The sequence below is a fragment of the Molothrus aeneus genome, chromosome 8 (genome assembly GCF_037042795.1).
Source record: "Molothrus aeneus isolate 106 chromosome 8, BPBGC_Maene_1.0, whole genome shotgun sequence".
Taxonomy (NCBI): Eukaryota; Metazoa; Chordata; class Aves; order Passeriformes; family Icteridae; genus Molothrus; species Molothrus aeneus.
Genome location: NC_089653.1, coordinates 22,581,555 through 22,608,424, shown reverse-complemented (window position 1 = coordinate 22,608,424; position 26,870 = coordinate 22,581,555). Strand labels below are relative to the sequence as shown.

The 26,870-nt window shown below is 58.6% G+C and overlaps 1 protein-coding gene across 4 annotated transcripts in view; it reads right to left on the bottom strand.

The window, feature by feature from the left end:
- KCNIP2 (potassium voltage-gated channel interacting protein 2) overlaps window positions 1-21,440 on the bottom strand; it is a 43,030-nt gene extending 21,590 nt beyond the window's left edge. For 2 of the 4 annotated variants that reach the window (XM_066554263.1, XM_066554268.1), the window contains exon 1: window positions 21,275-21,440. In XM_066554263.1, coding sequence (XP_066410360.1) covers window positions 21,275-21,347 — 73 coding nt within the window. In that variant the 5' untranslated portion in view covers window positions 21,348-21,440. Of the gene's footprint in view, window positions 1-1,070; window positions 1,190-18,519; window positions 18,629-21,274 lie in introns of those variants that run through there. The other 2 variants (XM_066554266.1, XM_066554267.1) reach the window with 2 other exon arrangements.
- Between the last annotated feature and the right edge of the window lie 5,430 nt (window positions 21,441-26,870).

Sequence of the window (26,870 nt, the reverse complement as noted above, 5' to 3'; positions counted from 1 at the left end):
TGGGCAGGAAGGCAGCATGCCAGCTGGAGACACAGGTCAAATATTGCTCCCACATCCCATCCTCCCGGGCTGTGCCAAGTGCTCCATGCTATTCCTGCCTTTCTCTGGCCCCAAGGACAGGCACAGGCTGTGCAGACCCAGAGGTTTCCCCAGGCAAGGAGGGCACAAAACCTGGGAGGGGCCTTCCAGGCAGGCTGAGTCCTGGCAGAAGCAGTGCAAGTCCCAGCCCTGCTCTGAGGCGTGACGCTGCCACATTGGCCTAACAAGGCTTTCCCTGCACTCACGGTATGGTGCATCCCTCCCCAGCACTGCTGGGGCCCAGAGGGGCAGCCCAGTGCTTCTCAGCAGGGCAAGTCCATGGGGATGCCACCATTGTCCCTGCACAGGGACGCAGGGACAGGGGTGGGAGTAGGGCACCCAGATTCCCAGCACACACAGGCCCGTGATGACCTCCCCAGGATATGCCCACTGGGTTCAGGAGGCAGTGCTGGGTTCACATCCAGAAGATGAGGTACTGGGCAGCTGGCAGGGCAGTGCAGGGGCTGGCACAGGGGTGAGGGTCCTGCCATGGCAGTGACATCAAACCAGGAGCACACAGCAGGCAGCTCCATCCCCAGGACCAAGCATCCCAGGACAAAAGCACCAGTAGATGCAGGCACCAGGGTGTGTCGCTGCCCTGGCTCATGGGGCACACCCAGGGCACATCCATCTTTGTCCAGCTAGATGGAGGTCATGGCTCCAGCCCCAGAGAAGTCAGATTCCTTGGCATGTCAGGCACCATCAGACCAGCTGCAATTTATTTGTACAGCAGCTCTTTCATGCTCCACTTTGTACCAGTCCCCTCCCCAGATAAAACATTCCCCTCACCCCAGGTCCACAAGGGGCCTTCAGGGGCTTTTGTTGCTTCCTGGAGCCATCTTCAGCTTTGCTCCACACGGAGCTCAGTGCAACCCCTCCACCAGCATTTTTAAGCAGCATTTGTCCCCTCCCCAAATAACCCCACAGAGCTCACCAGACAGACATCCCCTGTCACAGAACAGAGACCCCGTGTCCCCCAGGACGGTACTTACCTTGGGAGAGAGTGCCGGTGACAAACTGGTAGAAGAAGCGGATCACCCGGCCCAGCTGCCTCTTGCAGCGCTGCTGGCAGTGGCTCATGGCTCCAGCTCCCAGCGCTGGGGAGGGACCCAGCCGCCCCCCCTCCCGGCCGCCAAGCAGCCCCCCGGCTCCTGCGAGCAGCGGGCGATGCCCGGGGCAGCACCGAGCCGTTCTGCCCGGAGCGAGCCTGCGGGCATCGGCGTCGCTGCGGGCCGGCGGAGCGGGCAGCGGCAGCCCCGGCAGCGCGGCACCGCCAGCCCCGCTCCCGGCGGCGGGCAGCGGGAAGTTTTGCGCGGGGATGCTCCGGTGCAGGAGGGCAGCGGGACACGGAGTTGGGCCGCGGTGCCGCTCCCGGGGCTGGAGCTGGCGAAAGCCGGCCGGTGAGAGGGAGCGGGATGTCCCGGTTCGCCCCCCCCGGGCCGTGCCCTCCCGCCGGCCGCAAAGTTGCGGGGAGCGGCGGGGAGCAGCGTCGGGGCGATGCGGGGTGCCGGGGAGCCCGGCAGTGCCAGCCAGCCCTCCGGCAGAAGCGGATGGACGCCTCCCTGGCTGGCAGAGCCTCGGGTTGCCCCCGGCTCCTGATCCGCCCCTTGGCACCAGCTCGACCCGGCACTTCACGCCCCGGCTGGCCGGGAACCAGAGGCAGGTTGGTATGGCAACCCGCAGACTCCACAGGTCCCGCTGACCAATGAGGCACCGCTGCATCCCAGGGCCGCCTCTCTCCAAGAGCAGCGAGGATGCTCCTTCCGGAGGGAAGCCGGCGCCGAGAGCATCCTGCATCCTCGAGCAGGAGCCACCCACTCCCACAATCAAGTGTTGTGAGCATCCTGCATCCCTGGGCATTGGTCCTTCATTACTGCAAGTGTCCTGCAGTCCTGCATCTCCAAGCATCCACTTCTGCTGGCTCCACACAGGGGAGGAGACAAGGATGGATGCAAGGATAGGAGGAAGAGGAGTCAGACTCTGAGACCACCCAGGCTAAGAGCTGCTCACTCCAAAGCTCAGCCTGGCAGCAAGTTGCTGACTTGCACAGTATGTCAGAGCCAGAAGACAGACTGGAGTGTGGTGGCAGTGGGATTTCCCTGCTCCCAGAGCCAGTCTGAGACTGTCTGTGTAGACTCAAGACAACGTCCCTTCCCCTAGTACCATTTTCCCAGCTGTATTCCATCTCTACAGTGCATTCACACCCCACAGCAGCAGGATTCTATCAGTTCTGAATCCATTCCAGACTCTGTAATCTCATAAATTTCATCTCTTATTAATAGGGAAGGAAGTGAACAAAAAGGGACCTGATGGAAATTACAGCTTCTGTTCCCTCAGGGATGGAAAAGAGGGTGGAGCCATGATACAGCCAGGAACAGCCAGACTGTCCAGTCCCTACCAGTACCTCAAGAAGGAGTCCAGAGGGAAGGGGCAAGAGCACCACCACTTCCCCCCAACCCTGTACTCGGGCTGGCATAGGGGAGCCTCACCTCCTGCTCCCCAAAAAAAGGCCATTCCCTCCAAACCAAGCCCCCTCTGTCTGCCCCTCTCTCTTATACAGGCTGTGGCCCTGCCAAAGGGGCCAGCTGCCCAGCAGTGTCCCCACACCACAGCAGGACAGTGTCCCAGAGGGAGGGGACCTGCAGCAGGGGATGCTGCACTGGCCACTGCATAGCTGAGCCAGGTTTGGAGAGATCCTAAACAAGGCACAACACACAGCACAGCAGGGGCATGCAACCCTTTAATAATACATCCACAAAGCCCCAGGCCAGGGAAGGGCTGCAAGGGACATCAACCTCACAAGAGGAAGGGGCCAGGCCAGGCCAGCTGAGGCAGATTGGGCAGCTCAGCACACAGAGACACTGATGTAGAGACAATCTGTGAATGCAACACCTTGACTGAATCTACCCCTGTGAACCACGTGGCCCCAGCTGAAAGGTCAGAGACTGGGGAGCCAGCAGTGCCCAGTCCACTCCTGACACCTTCCAGGAACAGGTGTGGGTTTTAGGACCCTCATCCATGTCTACAGTACCCAGGAGCTCTGCTCCTGGCTCAACCCCACAACACAAACACATTGGGACAGTTTCTTGCAGCGATCAGGTCCCATGAGCTGTGTGATACAAGGCCAGATCCTGTAAACGCACGGTGTCCCCAAATCTACTGGGACCAGCCAGCACAAACACCAGACCAGGGCAGCTGCAGCATCCCAAAGGCCCGCGGGACACAGGACAGGCGACACAACAGCCACAGGAGGGTGCCAGAGCCCACAGTACGTGGCAGCACACAAAGTTTGCAGATCCATCCCAAGCCCTACCAGTTCCCATCTGCCAGGGAAAGCTGCTCCATCCCAGCATGTCCCGGGTGGGTGAGACAAGTGCCATCCTGTTCCCCCTGGTCATGCGGGACAGGGGACCTCCTGTCCCTTCCAGATCAGCAGATGTTGGCCACCCCGGTCACTGACCCTGCTCCTCCTTGGAAAGCCAAGTAGGAATTCAGCACAAATCAAAAGCAAGCCAGAAGGCAGGGCTGTTGAGCCCACTCCTACACAACTTTTCTCGCTAAAGACCCCACCTGGGTCACACCCACCCACGGGTGCCACTGCAGGGTGCATCCTGCCAGCCTCCTGCCCCACAGCACAGCCTGTGGTTCTCCCAGACCTGCTCCCTGCTTAAGAAGGCCAGTGGTTCCCCCACCCTGCCCCAGCTGCAGCCCCAGGTGAGCTCCATTCCCCGCAGTGCCTCACTGTGGGCAAAGGAAACTATCTCCCAAAAAGATCAAAAAGATCCTTAGAGTGAGCCTGTGTCCCCAGAGCACCTGCTGGGCCCCCAGAGGGGACATGCCACTGCTGGAGCTGCAGCAATGGAAAGGAGGAAGACTGTGACTCCAGGCTCTGCCTCCAGCTCCAGCACGTGGTCCCCCCATGTGCTTTGACCCTGGCAAAGAGAGATACTGCCCACCCCTCCTAATGCTGAGCCTGCACCGGGGACCAGCCTGGCTTAGGGGATAAAGAGCAAATTCAGAGAGACTGAAGAACAACACTGTCCCGCACTTCCCTGCCCCAGTCCCATGGCTGCCTGCTGGCTGTGCTGGGACACCTCCAGCTTGGAAGCACAGGAGCCAGGGCGGGCAGTACAGGCCATGAGACACTCCATGTCATGGGTGGGGACACGGACTGCCCACACTCCCTGCCCCTCACTCCGTGCCCCTCGCTCCGTGCCCCACACTCCGTGCCCCACACTCCCTGCCCCACGCTCCGTGCCCCACACTCCCTGCCCCTCACTCCGTGCCCCATACTCCGTGCCCCTCAGCTCCGTGCCCCTCACCTCCGTGCCCCACACTCCGTGCCCCTCAGCTCCGTGCCCCTCAGCTCCGTGCCCCTCAGCTCCGTGCCCCACACTCCGTGCCCCACGCTCCGTGCCCCACGCTCCGTGCCCTACACTCTCTATCCCTCGCTCCGTGCCCCTCGCTCCGTGCGGCCGCGGTGCCGCCGCCCGACGCTGAGAGGAGCCCCGGTACAGCGCAGCAGAGCGGCGGAGCGGCGGGAGGTGAGCCGGGGACACGGCTCGTTCAGACGGCTGTGGCAGCTGATGGCACACGGGGGACAGCAGGGGACACGTGTTGTTGTGTCGGAGCGTGGCCCTGCACGCGTGTGAGAGGATGCACGGGAACCGTAAAGGCCACGCGGCCACCACGGACGTGCGGCCACCGCGGTCCCCTGGCAGTCCCTCGGAGGCTGAAGAGACAGTGACAACACCGCCGAGGAGGGGGACACGACACACCTGCCCACACCAGAGACGCTGCTTGCTTTCCTACCCGGGCCCTCTCCTCCCGAGATGGCTTCCTGGCAGATGCATCCTTCCTCAAACACCGACTCTTGGGCTGTACCTGGCGAGGGAGCGCAGGGAGCTGCCGAGGGAATTCACGCTGGTTCCCGGACATGAAATATTCATTAGCACAGCCGCCAAGAGAAGGGAGGAAATAAAAGATAAACAGAAGGGGATGGGGGAGAAGACATAATGCTTGCAGGCAGCTCAGCATGGCACTGACAAGCCCATGGAGTGGCTGAATCAAGGTCTTTATACCAGTCATCACACCAGTATGTGGGTCCCCTGGTGTCCATGCAAAGCCTGATTCACTGTAATGGATGTCATGGGCACATAAACACCCTTAGAAAATGCAGCCAGGAAAGAGCAGAGCTTGCAGGCACACCCAGCATGGGCAGGGATGTGCCTGCCATCCAGCATGTCACAGGGATGCCCTGTGACAGGCACATCACCAAGGGGCACCATGCTGGGCTGGTGGTCAGAGACTGTGCCTGTGCCAGCCCTGGATGGTGCCTGGGCTTCAAAGTATTTCAATCTGGGCGACAGCCCTCAGGGACAACAGCAGAAAAGGGCCCCAGCCCAGGGCACCTTGGCCAGGGCATCTGTGAGCTCTCTGGGGTCATCCTGTGGCTGGCAGAAAGCAGATGCAAACATTTCTCTCAGAGAGGAAGGGCTGTCAGGATGGGAGGCACATTTCCAGTAATGAGGAAGGGCAATCAGGGCGGGAAGGAGGAAAATTTCCATTACCAAGGAAGGATAATCAGAGTGGGAAGGATGCAGGACATCCTGCGACCCTGTGCCAAGCCTCAGCCCACCACTCAGGCCCACAGCAGCTGAGCAAATGCTCTGTTCTCTCTCTAAATAATTCAAACTCACTTCTTTTTTTTTTTTTTTTCAGACAGAGGGCATACACATGCCAGCAATGCCAGACCCACAGTTGCTTGGCAGGGACAGAGCAGGTCCTGGCTGGAGGGAGAGCTCAGTAGGACTCACCCCAGAGCCAGGACACGATGAGGGAGAAGGAGGTGGGCATCCCAGCAGCAGGGATTACTTCAGGAGCCATGAGTTTCTGTTCCAGATACACCACATCGGGGTGGGTGGCTCCGTGGGATCCCGACACCCCTGCCACCAGCAGAGGAAGGCTCAGCCCAGCCAGCCCTGCGTGCTGCTGCTCTGCTCCTGCCTCCTCCCAGCCCGGGGAAACCGCAGCCTCCGGGTCTGGGGGAAGTGCTGAAAACGTGATGCCAGAGAAAATAAATAAAGCAGCTAATGAGGTAATTTGCATAGCTATTAGCAGTCAGGATTTGCAGCGGGTCTGACATGGGATGTGCTGTCACAGCGAAGCTCAGCCCGAGGGCTCTGCTGCGCTTGCAGAGGGAAACACTCAACACAGCCGTGCTGCACGGGCACAGCGCAGGCACCCGCCGCAGGCAGCCCACCCCACCACCGGGGAGGCCAGGGGGCAGCAGCAGATCCGGCGAGGAGGTGGAGGAAGGCTCGGAGCAGGGCACACGGCCTGGGAGGAGCTGCGTGCTCTAACCGTGAGCCCCTCCTGCCTTAGGCCACGCAGCCCGCGGCTTGGCCCCGGGATGCATAGATCGTGGGCCAGCACTCACCTCCTACCTTGCCAAGGCTCAGAGAGCCTCCATGAAAGGACGAGCTTGCAAAGGCCAAGGAAAAGCTGCCAGCAGCCCAGGCTTCCTCGCAGGGCAGCCCTACATTGTCACAGCCAGCTGGCTCCCTGTGCTTTTCCATCCAGAGCTGGCCACAGCTCCCTGCACCCCTTACATCTGCTTGCTCCCTTGTAAACCTGGCCTGAAACACATCCCCGGACAAGCACAAACCCTTTTCTACCTCAATCTTTGCTGCCAGCAAACCCACCTCATTCTGACTGCCAGCAAAAGGTGCAATTTTTGGGATGTAGGACAGTGCATGAAGCATAACTCCATCAACAGCTCTGCACCGTAACTGCACCCACCCTTAGCTGTTCAGGTCAGGAGTCATTGAACCACAGCAGGCAGGAGGGCACTGGCCATCCTGGCACATTCAGGGATGCAGGGGCACATACCTGCAACCTGTGACACGGCTGGATCCCCGACCTGCTGTGCCCAGTAAACTGTGACAGAGAGGAATGGCACGCAGGGCCACTCTCCCCAGGGCTGCCAGGGCACGTCTGGCTTTGATCACAAACGTGCAGTGACAGCTCAGCTCGTTCTCAGCTGGTGGATCTTGCTAAGAAATGCATGTGACGTGATCTGTCTGCTCGGGAAGGTGCTGCCAGGGAAAGAGCCCAGCCCAGTGCTGTGCTGGGTTGGTTTCTGGCCCTGCAGCACCCACCTGCCAGCAGCTGGCAGGCAGCAGGTGAGGGGCAGCAGCCTGGCTCTGTGGCACCTCGCTAGGGATGGCACATGCCAAAGCATCCCTGCAATGCAGGGAAGGGATGGGGCACCCCCACTCTCTGATGGCAGAGACAAAAAGAAAGACCCAACGGATGGGTGGTTGGACAGACAGACACAAACTCCACCACCAACTTGGGTGGTGTGTGTCAGGCCAAGATGAAAGTCAGAGCTCCACAGGGTTCACCCTGGCATGTCCATCACCCTCAGAACCCTCATGGTGGCCCTCAGACATCCAGATTACACTGAGACACTGAATGCTCCCAAGCCGAATCTTTTTTCGTCAGTTCTGCTAAATATTTTAGGTATTTACACAGAAAAGCTCTCTGTGCTCAGCAGCATGTCGGCCCCCTTGGCATCACACAGGCGGCCAGACACGCCCCCGCCTGCCAGGGTATGAATAATTCATTGACCCCACGAACAGGAGGGTGGTAGGAGAGGACAAAGTTGGGGGAACGGCTTCATCAACCCCCACCCCGGCTCCTGGGGTGCACCCCGAGCATCTCCATGTCCTGCAACAGGAGGGCAGAGAACTGGACCAAAGCTGCAGGGAAACAGAAGCACAGGGAAGGGAGAAGAGCCAGGAGCTTAACCCAGCCCTGGTTATAGGGCTGACCCACTGAGACAGCAGCTGTAAGCGAGTAGAACCATAACCTGCCTGGACCATCTGGGGGCATTTCAGAGCTTTTTGTGTCTGAAAAGCATAGCAGTGTTGGGGGCACCCAGGGTATATCAGGCAGGTCAGGCAGGGTATATCAGGCACCCAGGAGCTCCAAAGAGCGTGGCCCTCACAAGTGTGCACTTTGCTGTACAGGGGTGCACAGCTCACACTGGGGCACAGCACAGACACAGCATCTCCTTATCCCAAACCAGCATCTCTCTGCCCCTCAGATGCCCACCTTGCTCCAGGCGCATGGCACCCCATGAAAATCAGCAGGGATTTCTAGCTCCAGTCCTGTTCCAGCACCCATTCCAATCATCACCAGGGTCTCCTGAATTGAGAAGCTGAGAAAAATCTCAGCCTGGTCACAAGTGATGCCAGCCTTGCTCCCAAGCCTGCTCCAGAGAGGACATTGTCCTCAGTATCTCTCCAGCCTTGCCACCCTCACTGCCCCACACCAAGCCACAGTGATGGTGGCAAATTAATGAGCTCTGTGCAATCACACATAGGTTGGGCTCCAGTAAATTGGAGGTGGCACCAGGCTCATTTCCTCGCAATCAGCGCTCGCTTGGCCACCAACAGATCTGTCTCGGCAGGGTGACAGGAGGAAGCACAGTGGGAACAGGCTGGGACACGACCTCGGCTCCCACGTGTTCAGGCAGCTCAGGGCTGCCTTGGGCCGGGAGTGGGACCCCGTGTGTCACCCAGGCGGGCGCTGTCACACTGAGTGACACGGGCTGTTAGCGCCACCGCTTAGCCAGGGGCTCCGCACACACAGCCTGCACAGCTGGGAGAGGGAGATAAGACGCCCAGAGGGGAAAGATACTTCAAATGGCAGGAATCTCCCCCAGAATGGACTTGGCTTGAAGGCACCGGGAGTGTTTGCCGCTATTTATAACTGCAGAGCTGTAATGAGGAGCGTGCCCTCGGCTCAGGGAGACACAGCAACGAGGCAGGGTGTGAGAGCAATGTGGTGTGGATGTGGGGCTGAGGTCCTGACCCATGGCTCCTCACCAAGCCCATGGAGTCCCCACACCAACAACACCCCAGCACTGGCCTGAGGCCCCTGGATAGGTGGCTGAGTGGACCTGGGGGGCTCAGGGCAAGGCAGACACACAAAGTCAGTGCTGCCCTTCCAACAGCCCACAGCCCACCTGCGCCCTTCTGCAGCCTCAAGCCAAGGCACAGCGCATCCCCATGGCTGGGCCAATGGCCCCCCATGCCAGCATTGACCCTCTCCCCACTTGGGAGCCTTCCACCCTGCTGCTCTCTGCCCCACGGGGCAGCAGGGCCGCCCACTCAGCATCTCCAGGGCACCTGCCCAGGTGACTGCCAACCCAGGGGGGCCCTAAAGACTGCCTTTTAAAACTGACATTTTGGGGACAGGAAAGCTATTTTCAGTTGTTTCCATTGCAGTTTGTCTGCCTCCACTGGAGGGAAGGATGCTCTCCCTGGAGGTGCCATGGCCACAGCTTTGTGTTGGGCTGTGGTACCCAGCACCAGCTCTGCACCACTGGGCCATCCTCATCCCTCCTCTGACTGCCCAGTTCCTGGACCCACTGTGCTTGGGAGCACATGTGAAGATAACCCTGGGTTCCCAGGTGGGCAGGAGGGTCAGGAGCATCCCATCTGGGAGGCTTGGGGCAGAGCCCAGGGGCCTTGCTCCTCCCTAAGACCTTCTCAGCATCAGCAGCTTTTCTTCTACACACCTTAATGAGACAATCCCAAAAATTAGCACACAGACCTGAACAGCACCCCCCTCCCTGGAGCCCCCAGGCACTCTTGATAGGAATAAATGTGCCTGGCAATTATGGAGGGGGAGTACAAGCTTCCAGTGCAAGACCTGCTGAGAGATTCAGAAATAAATACGTTAATAATCAAATATCCATCCTGTGTCTGAGCTCACGGGAGGACTTTCAAGTCTAATTAGTGGAAGATTTGTACCATTGCTGCCAGGGCTCGAGGGACAATTTGCCGTGGTTCCCAGGAAGTGAGAGGTTCTCTATAATTAGCCAGTCTGCAAGGATTACCTCCAGCACTCCAGGCTGGGGGCAGGCGGGACCCAGGTAAGCCAAGATGAGAGATGGCCCCGGGCTTTGATCTGTGCAAATCGAGTCTGGAGCTGCAAATCCAGGGCAGGCAGGGGGACGGGCTGTGAGGATGGGCAGCACACCAGGAGGAGAGCTACCCTGAGCCTGCAGGTCATCCCATGCTTCCACATCTGCACACAACCCCTACATCACCACGGAACTCAGCTCCCCACACCATCCTGCCACAAAGACCAGGAGTGCCTCTAAACCTGCTCCATCTCCAGACTGATGGTTTCCCAGCCAGGACCCCAAGAGCCAGGGCTGTTCAAGTGGGGGCATTTCCCAGTCTACCCCAGTCAGACATGGTCTGCATCTGCTCCCTGATCTATCACAGCAGCACGAGCAGTGCCCAGGGGAATACTCCTACCACCCCAGCCCATGTGTTTGTAAACAGGGCCATATCCTGCTCCTGAGGATTTGACAACAGACTCCATTTCCACTGCTGCAACAGCTTGTGGGGTGGCTGTGAGGGGGAGAAAGATGCACCCAGAGCAGAAAGACACAGGGGCAGTACCTGGAGGTGCACCACTGACAGTGCCCAAACTGGGGCCAGCCTCAGGGCAAGGTGCAAAGGCAAAGAGCAGAGGGATGAGGAAGGGATGGAGACTGAGCAGAGGGAGCCATGTCTGCGTTGAGGACCAACAGCACAACCGAGGATGCTCTGCTGAGCAGGGAGTGGGACCCATGTGTCTCACGGGGGGACAGCCTGGCAGATACTCTGTCAGAGACCACTGCCCCGGCAGCAGCTGCCAGGGACACTCATTAGCACCATTAGCACCAACTAATTGCAGGCAGAGGTGGCTGGCCTGGCAGCAGGCACCCTGACCACACACTCTTCCCAGCCTGGTAGCTGGCAAGGCTCCAAACTGAGGGGAGAATTATAGATGGGGCGTCAGTGGTCACATCCAGGGCACTTCCTCAGGGCTGGCCTGGAAACATCTGTGCCAGAGATCCTGTGCCCATGAACAACAAAGCCAGCACCTCATCCCTCCCAAGGGCATGCAGGTATCCCATGTTCAGCCCTGTTGCCAGGGCACAGCCATCCCCACCCAGCTCCTCTGGCAGCCCCAGGGGACCTCCTCAGTGCCACTGGGTTGTTCATCCCAGCAAACAAGGGGTTACCAGCCCCTCACTTCCCCATTATTTAATTAAGCAATGATAAAAGAGAAGTTGTATTATCCAAAGAGTGACAGCAGGTTGCAATTACAGCAGGGCAGGCTGAGAAAACAAACAGTGCTGAGGGAGGCACAGGATGGTGCAGGGCTGGGGGACACCACAATCCCTTGGGACCCACGTCCCTGTCCTGGCACTGTGGTCCAGGGCAGAGGTGGGACTGGAGTCTGTGAGGGATGGAGGAGGAGAAAAGGCTCCTTTGCCTCCATGGGTGTGGTCCCAAAAGAGCCTCTCCCTCCAGCTTACTCTGCAGTGGGATGACCCTGATCCCAGCCCCTCCTGGGGGTTGCTGGGGGATGACCAGTCCCAAGGAACAGCAGGTTTTCAGTGAGTCACTTGGAAATATTAAACACCATCTCCTTCTTCCCCTTTCTGCTTCAGGGCAGCCCCCTGCACTGTGGGGCTGGCTGCCCAGCTGAGCCAAGGGCACTAAGTCCCAGCTGGGACAAGGCACCCAAAGGGGCTCTGCCTGCTCCTTCCCCCCAGTCCCCCCATCCAGGCATGATGCTCTCTTGCTGGGTTACTCCAGGCTGGGCTTTGAACCTGTGCCTGGCGTCTCACACAAAGCACAGATGGGTGGAACAAGAGGCACGGCCACACTGCAAACAAGCAGCTCACAGCCCTGTCCCCCCCAGCCACCAGCAGCTCTCCCTGAGGAGGGGAAAAGCTTCACTCCATGTTCCCTGTTGGAGGGTACCATGGGTGCCATCACAGTGGCAGCTGGGACACATCAGGGTGGCTCAGTCTTGAGGAGTGCATGGCATTCCCTGCCCATCCCAGTCTTGAGGAGTGCATGGCATTCCCTGCCCATCCTGCACCATCAGACCCTGTGCAGCCCCCAGCCCCAGCCACATCCCTTCCCTTTGTTAAATCCTCCTGCCCTCAGCCCAATCCTCTTAAGCTCTCCTCTCTCATTACAGCATCCTTAAATTAATGCCTGGCCAAGTGTGGAATAGAAGGAAATTAACCCTGGGGAGGAGGAGCAGTCTCTACAATGCCTCTTATCACCTAAAGCACTGTTCCCTCCCTTCTCCCACTCGATGTGCAGGGGGGACATAGGATCTACCACAATCACAGTGAGCATCCCTCGAGCACAGGCTCTCAGCCCCCACAGCCCTTGGCTTGTGGGGTGCCAAGAGTCCCCTCTGGACAGCCCTCTGCTTGGGAGGCTGCAAGGTCTGCCAGCTGTGCTTGGGTTTACACCAAAAACAGCCAGATGGGAACTCACTGGGAGCAGTTCCAGAGCTGCCTGCACCGTTGCTGGGACACTTTGGGGTCCCCAGTTCTGGAGCAAGAAGTCAGGACGGATTTGGATGCTGGTAGGAAGCTCTTGTGACACCCACAGCGTGGGGAGCTCAGAGGAGCTGCAGTGGGTAGGAGGCAGGGATGTGGCCAGAACAAAGAGTGCCACAATCCTCACCCTGATCAATGCAGGGGACACTTCTTGCCTCTGCCACTGTGGGGGAGCTGGAACATGTCCCCTTAGGAGGATCTGTGTGAGGCTGAGCAGACACCAAGGCCATGACAAACAGGTCCATGCCCCCGGCTGGGATTCGGGCAAGACTTGATGGCTTTTGGAAAAACGCCTCAGGCATCCGACCCCACTGCTGCCAGCATGGTGCAGCTGTGGGACCAGCAGGATCCCATCAAGCTGCCCTCTCCCAGGGCAGTGGTGGCCAGGGCCAGGAACTCCTTGCCAGAGCAGCGCTCCCGCTGATCCTCTCCGTTATGCAACAAATTATTCCACTCGCATTAATGACTTTGCGGCAAAGGGGGAAATGACATGAATGATTCCTGGTGCCGGGAGTGACTCACTTTGCACGATGGAGGGGAAGCAAGTGGGGAGGGCGGGCTCCAGGGGAAATTTGTTTGGGTCAGCATGATCAGCAGAGGGCTGGGGATGGGCTCAGAAGATCAACTGCTAGAAGCAGAGTGAAGGGGAAATAAAGAGGTACTTAGGGGCAGATCCCACCACTCAGGAGAGGGCTGAGATGTCTCCAAGAGATGCTGGGATCAGTCAAAACCACAGCATATTATAACATCTGTTACTGTGCTGCCCAAGCCTCTCACCCCTTTTCCACCTGTGCTGCGACCCCAGAACCTGGCACCAGCAGCTGTCCCTCCCTGCTCCAGGGTCAGATGAGACCTCAATCAAGGGCAACCAGGGCTGGGGGTGCTGTACCACATCACTGAACCACCCAAATCCAGCATGCCCCTGGATAGCCTAGCAGGATGGGCAGCTGCCTGCCACGACCCTTGAGGCAGCAGGGGCTGGAGGGGATAGCAAAAGGGACCTGCCACATGTGCTGCAATACAGAGCCTGGCATCTGAGCCAGTCCCTTCTCCCTCACCTCTGGAGACTTCACTAAATCACACCATTAAAAATTAATGCATATTCCCTCCTGGAATAAATCAGAAGCTGTCAAGGGCCAGTGCTGCCAGCTACCTCCTGGGGACACCAGAGACACGTGGAGACACTCTGGGGACTTCAACAACCCATTGCCCAGCAGCCCCAGGGGGGCCCTTGCAGTGGCAGAGGGCCAGGTGGATTATTGCCTTTAAACCATTCAGGGGCTTTCTGTAAGCAATGCAATTTTTAAAAATTCAATCTCGGAAGAAGCGATTAACCAAAGGGGCCAGGGCAATGGCTCGCCTGTCTAATCTCGTTAGCGAGCAGGCCAGTTCCCACTCACCCTGCCACTGCATGGGCTGCAGGAACTGGTGAAAGCACACGGATGGCTCTTCCCTGGCTCCTGACCAGGCTCCTGATGGGTGAGAGTTTCCTGGTGCCTCCCTGCATCCCACAGGGCTACACCTTCCCCATCTGGGTGAAGGAAAACCCTCTTCCCTGCAACTCTCATCCTGGCCAGACCATCCCCAATGATACTCCATCCCTAAAAAGCACTTTTTGTGTCCAGATGCGTGGTTGATAACAGGAAGAGGACAGGTAAGGGATTTGGTGCATCTCTGCTCTGCTGCTGGGGTGAGTGCCTGAAGCCAGGAGCAGGGTCCCACTTTCTGCCCCACAGGCTCAGTGACAGGCCATGCCAGTCTCTCATGGGAGCATCTTGCCAAGAAGCCTGCCTCTGCTTCAGACTGTAAAGCCCCTTCCCAGCAGGACTGTCACTGCCATGGGATATGTCTCACAGGGACAACAGGACAGACCAGGGTGTCCAGTCCCATCCAGTTCTCAAGTCTCTGCAGGGCAGAGCTAAGGCAGTAGATTTGTGCCACCACCCCACCTCTGAGTTAGTCACTCCATCATTGTCCCTGACCTGCTCCCTAGAGAGGGACCACAGGTGAAGCTGTCCATCTCCACTGGCAGCCCCTTGGGGCTCTGAGTGTTCCCTGCCTTCCTACAGGCACTGCTGCTGCTGCAGCATGGTCCCTGACAGACTCTCTGTGAGCAGCCAGACCCCACACCTCCCTCTGATCAGGACAAAGCCATCTGCCTGTTCTAGGTCCAGCCCAGGGCTCTTTAAGCAGAGCAGGTTTGCCTGCAGGCAGGGTGTGCAGTGTCCCTGCTGGCACAAGGCACAACCCCTAAAACACTCACTGTGGATGAAGCTGGAGCAGGAATCAGGTGATCACACACGCTCAGAGTGGAGCTCCTGCTTGTACATCCTGCAGACCTCTCAAGGCCCCCCATGTCCCCCGGTGGAGTGAGCAGGAGCAGCATGGATGGGACATTGACCTTCTTGCCCAGCATCGCCAGCAGCAATGACAACACCAGCCTGGGGTTGGGAGACGTGCCAGCTCCCTAAACAGAGGGGATCTCCAACCCAACAGGTTCAAAAGCAGAGTGCTTCCTGCCAAAATGGGGCTGGAGTCATCTGGAACCTGATGGAGCTGAGCCTTTGGGGCTGGAGAGGCACACAAGGCACAGACACAAGTGCACGTCAATGGCAGCGAGTGCCTTCCCTGCCCAGCAGTGTCCATAGGTGACTTGCCCTGTCTGGATCACAGAGGAAACATTCAAGGAAGCCCAGGTTCAGAGGCAGTGAAGGTGGCAGCTCTCCACATCTCCCATCTCTGCCAACTCCTGTTGAAGGCAGCAGTATCCTGCCCCCAGCTCCCTCCTGCAGGGCTGTGTCTCCAAACAAGGTAATTATTCTCACTGCTCCCCAGGAGCTGCACCACCCCTTCTCATTTGAAGACGAAGACAAGTTAACTTGAAAGCCAGAAGCAGCCAGAGCCACAGCAGCTCGGGGACAGGAGGACCCCAGTAAGAGCCTCCCACCCAGCAGAGCCCGGCTGCCACAGAACATCTGCAAAGCCCTCCAGGGGAATATCGCTGGGACCAGGGTCACTCGTCCCCTGTACCCTGCCACTCACCCCCATGGCATGGCATGCACCCAGCCCCAGCTGCCAGCAGAGCACTCTGGCATGGACAGGGGGTTGAACGTGACCCCTGCACCCATCCACAGACCCTGCCCCATGGAAAGGCGCTCCTCTGCCCCTTTGCTTCCACAGAAGCCGCTCGCAACAACCCCAGCAGCTCACTTGCTCAGCAATAACCATCCTCAGAGTTCTACAGTGCTAGTGAAGGGCTGTGGTTCCCCACCTCAAGGCAGAGCTCTCACCATGGCATCAGACCACCCAGCTCAGCCCCCCGGCGAGGCACGACAGGGAGATTGGTTTCACTGAGGGCTCATTTATCTGCGGCGTGATTAGAGAGCAGGGCTGGGATCCGGCGGCAGGAGAGCGATTTGCAGCAGATGGATTTATCGTCTCCCAGGCACAGCAATTTGGCTTAAACAAAACCAAACCACTTCTCCTAATGAAAACATCACTAATGAGAAGTGAGGCAGAGGCAGCTCCATGAATGGGGTCTCTCCTGTCCTTCAGGGCTGGGGCGACCCACCGACATCCAGGCTGTTAATGCATGAAGCTCAGGTTCAGCTGGGACATATGGACCCAGTACAGCCAGGAGAAACCAGGGTTTGCTCCAGGGACCAAACCTCCTCCCGTCCTGGCTCCCAAAGCTCTGAGGGCAACTGGTTTCAGCAAAACATACAGTATGAGAACAGCACCACTGAGTCGAGACACATTTTCCAGTTGTAACATGGTCAACAGTGAGGAAAAACTCTCTGCCCAGACACAGACCTGGTGAAAGAGGCTGTGCATGGTCAGCCCTGTGCAGCAGGAGCTGTATCCCTTGGCCAAAGTTGCAACAATTCATGAATTATGCATCAGCATCTGTAGAGATCAGCTGTTTAACCGGCCCAACCAAACCCAGGAACTTCCTGTCAATTAATCCTGGGCCACCAATTCCCCATGGACTCCAACCTGCCTTTGCTTGCAGGGATGCAGCAGCGGCTGCCAAAACCTCAGTTCCAGCCCTTCCACCTGCGAAATCCAACCTGCCCGTGAGCAGTGGCACCCAGCAGCATCACTCACATGCTCCTTGCCCTGTGTGTGGCTGGGAGCAGCATCCCTTCCACCAGGGACCCTCAGGATCTCAGCAACGCCACAACACCCCATGAGAGAGAAGTCATCAAAGTCAGCAGCATCAGAGGACTGCAGACAAGCCAGGACAGCAAAGAGGAATGAGGAAGAGGGTACAGGTGCCAGAAGGAGGGAGACAGCAGACAGAGATGAGGCAGAGTCAGGCAACAGTCCCATCACCCCGGGAAGGTGCAGCAGCCACCGAGGGCAGGCGCTTTAGCACAGAGATGACCCACGGGAGCCCCTAACCTGGCACATGAGGGGAGACCCTTCCCTACAGCACCCCACCCTGGCAGAGAACTTCCTGGGAGCTCAGGGACCTGCCTCGAGGGTCAGTGTGGCTTCCAGCCCAGCCTCACTGCCAGGCTGCAGGAGCAGAAGTGGCAAGCAGAGGGAGGTTGCATGGGGCAGCAGCAGGAGGGGAGGCAGGTTAGCAGGGCAGCAGGTGGATGGGCAACACAGTTCCCATGGGTCAGACACCCAGGGGAAGGACACTGGTGGCAGTCACCCCTCCTGGGGGCTGCTGTTAGGAGGAGGGGACAACCCATGCTTGACAGTGACCAGAGGGATGCAGGTAGCTGGGCCTGCCAGACCCATGAGGACAGGGCTGTACAGGGCTGTGCAGGGCTGTTCTCAAGAAAGCAACTGGGCAAGAGAAGGACCTTTATTCTGGATGTGGGTGAGCTGGTTTTGGGCACAGTTCCCACCCCAGTCCCCCTCCTTGGGATCCATCCAGCACACAGGCACAGCACACAACCTGCCATGCACACTTGCAGCTGAGCTCCTGGCCAGCCCCTGCCTGCTCATGCCCTTGCTCCCACCCAATGATCCTGTCACTCCATCTTCCAGCTGCAGATCCCAGTGCTTCCCCCTACACACACTATTATTTGGGACAGGCTACCACTGACACCTCCTCCACACTCTGGGAAATAAATTATCCCCCATGCAGATGGAAGTCCTACGCCATGGAAGGCTGGTGGACGTGTTCCCCCCAGCTGGCTGCTCAGGGGCTGTGAGCAGACATGATGAAGCTGCTGGGTTTGCCCGTGGCACAGCCCTAGCTCTGCCCATCACCTGGGGCCCTCCTGCAGCACTGCCAGGACACAGCTCCTGAGCTTTATCCCATGGCAGGGACTGGAACCCCGCTCCCACTGTCCTCCCACCGACCCAGCTGGCCTCTTCTCCCTCTGATGTGTCTCTGGGGGACAGCTTGGCCCCACCTCTCCTTTCTTACTGCCATGGGGAGAAATACCTCTGAAGCACCCTCCCTCGAGGTGGGGAGGAGAGCTCAGCCAGATGCTGTGTTGCTGCCACGCTGCTGCCTAAGGCTTCCATCTCACAGGGTGGGCTGCTAGAAGTGCTAGGAGTTGGGGAGTCCCCATCCATCAGCTGTGCCTCTGGAGACAGGAGGATCCCAAAGCTCTGCAGATGATCTCTATAGCAATTGCTCAACCCTGCAAACGCTGCAGCTGCTTTTGGGGTGGAGCAAAGCGGTTGCTCAAGTCCCCAGATCATGACAATTGGAGGAAAAAAGCAGGGGTGAAAAAGCAAGGGTGAAAAGTGAGCCTCCTAACCCTTTTTCGGGGACAGCCCTGGAGATAAATCCCTCATTTTCCCAAAAGGCAGGCAGGGGCTTCGCCCACCCCAGACAGCCTGGACATTGACCCTGTGCTGGCACATGCTGTCCTGCTCATGGGATACAGCATGGCTGGGAGAGGTTTGTCCAATAGGGTACGACAAGTTCCAGGCCACCCACCCTTGTTCCAGATCTGGAGCTAGGGCAGCTGTGATGCCCACACATCCCTGTGGAGAATCAGGCGGGAGGGAAACCCTTCTCCAAGCTCACTCACCTCTCACACTGCCGGCATTCAGGGTCAGGGATGTGGCACCTGCACTTCTCGGGACAAAGTGGCTCTGGATTCCCATTTCTTCTGCATGGAGAGCCATGGCCACAGCAGTCCTGAGACACTGGCTCTGGGCGCTGCTTGCACACTAATTGCTCATGCCATTAGAGGCATGAGGAATAATGTAATTTATGGATGGCTTTTATTTCTTGCTAGCGTCATCTAAATATCCCAGAAATGGACCAGTTTAATTTCCTGGTGGTGTAACCTAAACATTTCTCTCCTCAGCACCCAGGTGGGTGCCCAGCCTCAGGCTCAGCAGCCAGGCAGGCATGGCTGCTTCCTGCCCCGTGCCACCACACCAGGGTCAGCACAGGCAGGGTCCGTCCTGGCTCACCCAGCACAGCCTCTCTGTGTTTCCCCCGCACAGGGAGCGCTGCTGCTCTCCCCACTGCTCACACACAGGCAGTTCTCATTCACTCAGGCCTCTCACACACACATCCACGTGCCCACGTAGTCAGGGCAGCTGGGCATCTCTGGAGATGCTGCAGGGGGTGGGGACTGTCACTGCACCCTCATTTTCAACAGCTTTTTAAATTTAAAAATGAGTGGACATTGTGGAGTGTATCCACCCTGAGCATGGATAGGGGTCCTGCTTCCTGCTTAGCCCCTCTCCTTCTGTAAGTGGGTGTGCTAACCCTTCTGTGGGCATGCACAGGTGGGAATCACATTGCTGTCACCCGTGATTTTGGGCAGTGATGGGAGGCAGCCTCTGTCTGCTGTCCTGAACACACTGGAGCTGCTGTCCCTGAACACACTGGAGCTGCTGTGGGGCTGCCACTTCGCCTGGCACCAAATCATCTCTTGGTTAACAGCTCTTGCATGGCAGATTCCTCTAAACTCTGACACATCCTGGTGGATGGGGGTCTCCAAAGCTGCAGGAACACCCCAAACTGCTCATGCTTGACCCCAAGCAGAGCTGAGCTACCAAACAGCAGGTGCCAGCAGCAACCCTCCTGTCTGCAGATAGAGCCCACACAGGCACTGCCAGCTTCACCCCAGGGCGTTGCTACAGCCCTGTGGAGGTCCCGGCTCCTCAACACATCTCCAGGCTATCAGGAGAGCCAAGAGCAGGTCAGAAGGCATGGGGTCAAGCTAGAAACCTTCCCTAGAGTTAAGGTTGCATCCCATGCCTGCATCACTTCCACACTTTCTGGGAGAAAGACAGCTTTCCCTGCATAAGGGTGGTCAGCTTCAGTGCATTCAGCCAGCACAGGGGAAATCTGGGACCAGCTCCTTCTCCTCCATGGTGCTACTGCAGGCTCTGCCCTGGCAGGTCACTGACTTGACAGAGATGGGAAATGAGTGACATGCCCTACAGGGCCTGTTTCCCACTCTGGGAAATGGGGCAGATATTTCCACCCTTGTTCCCCAAAGCCCCATCCCTGTGGGCAGGGACTTGCATGGTGGTACAGCTCCACTCCATCCATGTTTGCTGCACAGCTGGCTCAGAGGTAAGCCCCGGCATAAAAGGTCTCAGTCTTGGAGAGACGAATTTATTTTTAACTTTGATTTGATTTAAATCCATATGGACATTTTAAAGTTACCGGAGAAACCAAAAGTTGTGTGTGGGTTCCAAGTTCCTACACAGCTCAAAAATATCTTCCCTGCAGCACGTTTGGGCAGACAGTAAGCAGCGTTTCTCATGTGTGGGGCTGTTCAGGAAAGCAGAGCAGAGGTCCTGCTCTGCTACCACCACCTATTTGAAATTCTAGAGCAAATCCTGAAATCCACCCCTTCCAGACTTCAGCAGGAAAAGCATCACTGGGACTCAGGGAAGCTGCCTGTGCCCACACAACAGTGCCTGCGGCACAAGGACACCGAACCCCACTGGCTAAGGAAAGGTTCGGCTCCATCGGGGTCCCAGAAGGCAGCTGGGAACTGCTGCCCCATTTCACAGCTGCAACAGAGGCCCTGAAAGAGGACAGGATTTGGCCTGATCTGCGGAGAGCACGTGGGGAAGGAGGGGTGTTGTGAGCTCCAGCCCAGCTGCTTCCCTGTCGGACAGTGGAAGATGAGGTGTGACAGACGGACAGATGTTGTGGGATGTGGGATGCTCGGCAATTCCCTCATTAGGCAGAGGATGAAGGGGAATACAATAGGGTCACAAATGGGTTGACTTAATCCTCTCTGTCCCACGGCTATCCCATCCAGGGGCAGGACATCTCAAGGGGTGCTCTAGGGGACACCGGGTGATGGGTGAAGGCACCGTGGTGCTGCTGGGGTTTTCTGAGAGGAGTGAGCATCTCTTCCCTGGGGAATCTGCTGCCGGGATGCGGCTGTGCCACCCCAGGGTGCGGCGGGGGCCCAAGGCACGGCAGAGAGAGCCCAGCGCCAGACCCTGGTGTCCCGAGGGGCTTGGGCGTAACAGTGCGGGAATGTGAACCTGGGGGCGGCCAAAAGCGATCCAAGCATTCCACCCCCCGCCCGGGGCCCTTTCCTTGCCTCGGGACAGCCCTTGCAGGCTGGGACCAGCCCTATCGCCCCGGAGCACCCTCCCCCCGGGGGTCGGGACTGTTCCCCTGCTCCAGCGCCGGGGTCGCGGCCGTTTCCCCTCTCCCCGAGCAAGGCGTGCGGCGAAGCGGAGCGGGCAGGGAGCGGGCTGGGAGCGGGGCTGGAAGCGGGGCTGGAAGCGGCTGCCCGGGACCGCCCCGCGCCGTGTCCGAGTGGCTGCTGCACCTTCCCCAGCGGCGGCACTCACCCGTCAGCTGGTCGTAGGAGCCGTCCAGGTCGCGGGAGTCGGACAGGCTCTCCTTCCTGCCCTTGCTCCGCATCTTCCCGCCCCGCCGAGCGGCGGGGGGAACGGCGACGGGGCGCACGGGCTGCGCCGGCGGGCAGGGGCTGCCCGCGGCCGCCGCCTCCCCCCGCCCCGCCGCTCAGCGCCGCTCAGCGCGGCAGCGCCAAGGGGCCGGCGGTGCCAGGAGCTCGGCACGGCTCGGCACGGCTCGGCACGGCACGGCACGGCACGGCACGGCACGGCACGGCACGGCAGCAGGAGCGCGCAGCCGCCCCGGTCCCCGCCGCCGCCGCCGCCGGGGCTGGGCACGGCCGCCCCCTCCCTCTCGTCCTTCCCCGCCTCTTCCCGGGAACCGCCAGCCCGGCCCCGCCGCCGCGGGGAAACTGAGGCACGGGCGGGGGGCGGAGAGCGGGGGCGCTCCCGGGAAGAGGCAGGCAGGGAGAGAGCGGCTCCGGACCGCAGCGAGGTGCGGGCTCAAGGGGCTCGGGAGAGCCCCGGGTATCAGGCACCGCGCAGGGACGGAGAAGCGGACAGAGATGGAGAAGGCGCGGGGCAGGAGGGGTGCAGACCCCCACAGCCCCTGCGGGCGAGCGATGGTGCCCCGAGCCCTGCGTGTCAGTGCCCATCCCGGGCTGCGACCCCCAGGAAGGGAAACCCCAGCCCTGCCCGCTCCCGCGGGGCTGTTGCACCTCCGCCCGGGGGGAGAGGCTGGATGAGAAACCGACCCGAGACAGAGGGGATGGGCTGGGGTCAGGAGATGCAGGAGAGGGGTGGGGAGGGCGGCCAGGTCCCTCTGCCTGCAGCCAAGCACAGAAGCGGATCCCACTGCCGTCCCCATCCCGAGCATGGCTTTCCATGCAGGGTTGGAGTCTTCAGCAGGATTTTACCCCCATCTCCTGCGGCCCCAGGGAAAGGATGAAGCAGCTGCAAACTTGGGGAGGCTTCCACAGGCACGGTGCTGCCAAGAGAGGAGCTCACAGCCCACCGGTACATCTGGCACTGGGAACTTGATGTCCCGCTGCTGCCCCTGGTTATTTGTTGCCATCTGTGCACGAAGCCATCCCCGGGGGATGCCGACTGTGCTGGAGAGTCCCCTCCATGGACAAAGCCAGGGGCTTTTGTCATGCCACTGCCTGAGTACTGACTGCCCGCACCATGACAGGGGTCCTGGGCACGTCTCAGGGGCCGTCCAGCTCCCATCGCTTCCCAGCGCTCCTCTCTTCATTCTCTCACCCATGCAGAGAGACAGAGGAGAGCAGGGGCTGCGGGAGGAGGCAAAGCATCCCTCCTGGTCCCTGTGCCAGCCCGCCACACGGGAGCCGCAGGGCAGAAGGGAATCCAGAGCAGAGGAGGGAGGGCCGTGCTCACGAGGCAGCATGTTGTCAGCGTGCTTTGGTGTCAAGCCATGAAAGAAGCCGCCTTAGCGAGGCAGTGATGCTTAGCAACTGCCTGGATCTAAAAATAAGAGCCATTTAGCAATGAAAACGCAGTGGAGAAATGCTCAGAGAACTAAACACATTCCCCCAGCCCTCCCTGTGGCCCGGCCAATGCACGGAGCCTGCCTGCACTGACTGCCTGGAGGGAAACTCCCGGGACAGCTCCGGCAGTGCCCCCTCTGCTTAGCCTGACAAGCAAAGCTGGAGCCTGGCCAGCCCACAGAGCCCCTGCACTCCTGGGCTTGTCCATCCTGCTGCTCCCTGGCCTCCTCAGCCTCCATCCTCCACCCTCTCCACCACGTGCTTGCCCACATTTCCTTGGCTGCCTTGGGCACCAGCAGTGTCCCAGGGAGGTGGGTTGGGAGCACTGTGTGATCCATGCCCAGGCTCACCCACCAACTGCACCTTCCTCGGGGTCCATCCTGCTATGCATGTGGCAAGCCCAGCAGAGCTGCACAGGGAAGTTTTCACCTTCTGCCATCCCTGGTCCACTGGGAGGCAAACATGGCTATTTTTATCCTAGCTAAGTGCTCCTGTTCTAGCAGGCAAGCAAGAGATGCTTTGCCAGGCTGGGGAGAGGGGGGAAGCTGGGAGGTTTGGTGGGTACCACATGGAAGGATGGGACAGGCCCAGGCCCAGGCTAACATATCCCACCCCCCCCCCCACAGTGTAGAAAAAGGGGGACACAACTCACTTGATCGCTGGTTACAGCTCCTTTTTGTAGCAGACATGAGGGCTGGGCATTCTGCCAGGACTCACAGCCTCTGAGCCTTTCTCTGCTTGGGAAAAATACAACATCCTCCCCTAAATGTTCCTCTGGGCACTGGCAGGTGGGGGTCTGCAGGCTGCCCGGGGAGGAGCAGCAGGAATGGCTCTGGTCTCTGCCCTCCTGTCCAGACCCAGATAGGTGCCCTGCTGTGGGTGCACTGGGCGCAGAGATGCCTCAGTGAGTGTGTCTGGACAGGGACAGGCACAGCAGCAAAGTCACCCCAGAATGCTGAGCATCCTTTGCAACATGTCTCAATCTCACCTGAACGTGCTGCAGATGCAAAAAGAACGGGGCAGGCTGAGGAAAATCACCTAAGCAGTGTCTGAGGCTTTAATCAAAGCATGCCTTGTGCAGCCTGGCTGCTGCTGGCCACATCCACCACAAAAGCAATCAGCAGGTTCAGGATGGGCAGGAGCCAGCTGCAGGCAGGGCTGGTGGTCTGCACTGCGGAGATGTCACTGGATTAACTATTTCCAGAGGATAGAAAGAGCTCTGTCAGCTCCTGAGAGCCCAGATCCCAGTTACACGGGGTAACTGGGAGGAAGGGCTATGCTCTAGATGGCCAACACATGGCACAGACACCACAGGCTCGGCTAACCATGAAACCCATGCTCCAAAGCCCAGGGCCAGGGAAGTGTGGAGGGCAGGTAGCAGGTAGATGGATTGAGCCTGCTGGGGCAGGCAGGGCTCTGGTGGATGCACCCAGGTCCACAAAACTCACCTCTGCAACAGCAGCAGAGAGCCATGAGGAAAACAGGGCCATGTAAACCAGACCCAGGGCTTGGCACTGCCAGCAGAGGGGTGGGATGAGTAGGAGACAGAGGGAGACAGGCTGGGGGTTCACATGGTGCTGCCCCATGAGTGTCCCCAGGCCGTGTGAGGCAAGGTGTCCCTGGCACCACTCAGACGCCTCATCATGATGGAAATCACCCAGGCATGGTCCCTGAGTGGCCTCTCTGTCACCCTGTCGAAGACAGCAGAGCTTTGATAAGGGACATCTGCACAGGATTCCTGCTGCTCCCAGGCAGTGAAGCTGCAGCCAGGAATGACTCTTAGGGTGAGAAGGGCTGGAAAGAACGAGCGGGGTCATGCTGTCCAGGAGCCTTGTTCATCCCCAGCTCATCACGGGGCCACTGCAGCCTTGTCATAACTGGGGAAGAGAAGAAGTTTGGAAATTCACCAGATTAGGAGTCTGGCTGGAGACAGAACTGTGCTAGGCTGCCACCAGCCTCATCCACACCCAGGCTGGACCAAGCTGAGCCCACTCACAACCATCCCTGCTCCTCCTCCAAGACATTTACCCTGCAATACTGGACTGATCCTTTGGCTCATCTATGCCTCCTACTCCCTGCTGGGACACCCCAGCTCTGGGGCCATAAGTCCCTACACTCCCCTGCTGAAAACCCTAGGCTCCACACAGAACCCAAGACAGTCCCAAACCACAGAAGACGACCCTGGAGAGGAGTCAGGAGTGCTTGGGTCTGCACATCAGGGGTAGAGGAATGCAGGGAGATCTCCCCAGGCCCTCTGCTCTCTGCAAGCAGCCTGGGGTGGGTGTGATTAGGGGACAGGGAGAGGGAAAGACATAATTTAACATTTCATTAGGTAACTACAAGGCATTGATCTGCCCTACCATCCTGCACGCTCTCTAATTGCAAATCTCCATTCTTATTAGTTCTATCGAAAAAGCAGAGAGCAGCACTCAGGAGTCTGATCCTATCTTTAGGAAATTTCAAACAGAGATGTAATTGTGGAGTGCTCGAAATCACGGTGCTTTATCCACTGTTAACAGTATTTTAAAGCCATGATCATCAATAGCAGTCCTCGGGATGAGCTCCCAGCAGATGCCATTAATCCTATTTTGGCTGTGGTCACCTGGTGTCTCTGGGCTCAGATTTACACTTGGTGACAAGGGACAGCTCTGCTTCCCCAGCAGAGAGGGCTCCCAGGCAGCTCCCGGGCGGGGACAAGGGATGCAGCCCCCAGGGACTGGCTCCAGAGGCAGAGGGCAAGCAAGAGGAGCTCCTTAAACCAGCTTCACCCCTTGTAAATGTGCCAGCAGATGGAGATGAGCAGCTCTGCACCAGGGGCTGGCTGTGCATGGCCATGCAGGTGTCTGGGAAGGGCTCCAGGCAGGGCAAATGGCCTCACTCAGGAATAAACCACAACATTTACTACATCTGCAGAGGAAATGGATCTGGGTGACACGAGACCAGGACGGGCCCCTCGGTCTCTGCAGAGATGGGAATCTTGGAACAGCTACAGCAGCAGACCAGCAGGTCCCTGGGAGGTGATGCCCCAGGGGGACATCAGCCAGGACACACACAGGGGAGGGCTGCTCCCATCTCCACTAACCCACCCTGCAGAGACACATGGGCAGGTGGGATCCACGGTGAGGTTCAGACCTGGGGGGAATTTCAGCTGCTGAAAAATCTTGCAAAGCTGGAGGAGGAACAGATGATCCTGCAAGCTGCTGGGAGAGCCTTGCAAGCAGGAATGCTGCAGAAGGAAGGGAAATTCCTCTGTCAAATGCAAACTAGCAGGTATGAGAAATCTGGGTGTGCAGGAGGGAGAAAGGACTTTGCATCACACTCTGTATCCTCGAAAGCCAGGCACCTGCCTCTGCTTATCCCTCCAGCAAGGAGGGATTCCCCAGCATGGCCCCACTGCTGGTGGGCTGCAGGGGGGCTCTGTGTCCACCCAGAATGTTTCTTTGCCACTTCTGCACAACAGATACAAAGTCTGTGTGAAGAAAATACTTATGTCTGGGAAGTGGAGACTGGAGCATTCCTGGGCTCAGGACAAAACCCTGTGTCCCAAAAGCCCTCCCAGCATTACAAAGTGTCTCATGTTTGTGTGCTCAGTGCCTGTGGGCTCAAGTTTTAATTAAAGAGGAACTAGATACTATTTCCAACCTTCATTTATGCCACGCTGGATGCCACACCAGGGACTCTTTCAGCAGCTCAGGTTTGCTAGGAGAACAGATGTGCATCTCTGTCACGAGTGAGTCCACACTGCAGACACGTGTCCTCCAGCTCTGCCAGGGGAGGGCAGGGATGTCTCCACTGTGACTCTGGTCTCAGCTGCCCATCCCAATCCATCCTATCCCATCCCACTGGCCTGCCACTGGTTGCAGCAAGGGGCTGAAAGCAGGGCATGGGGCTGGAGTGCTGCTGGAGCACCACTTGTAGGCTGGGGGAACAACAGGATTGGAACTCCTGAGCAGCCACAGGTCATTAGAGCATCCCAGCCCCTGAACACTGTTGGGAGCGCCCTGGCTGAACCCTGGAGCAGGGGAGCTCCAGCTAATTAGTCATTAATTGCTTCAGAAGGGAAAGGAGCCAAGCCAACCTCT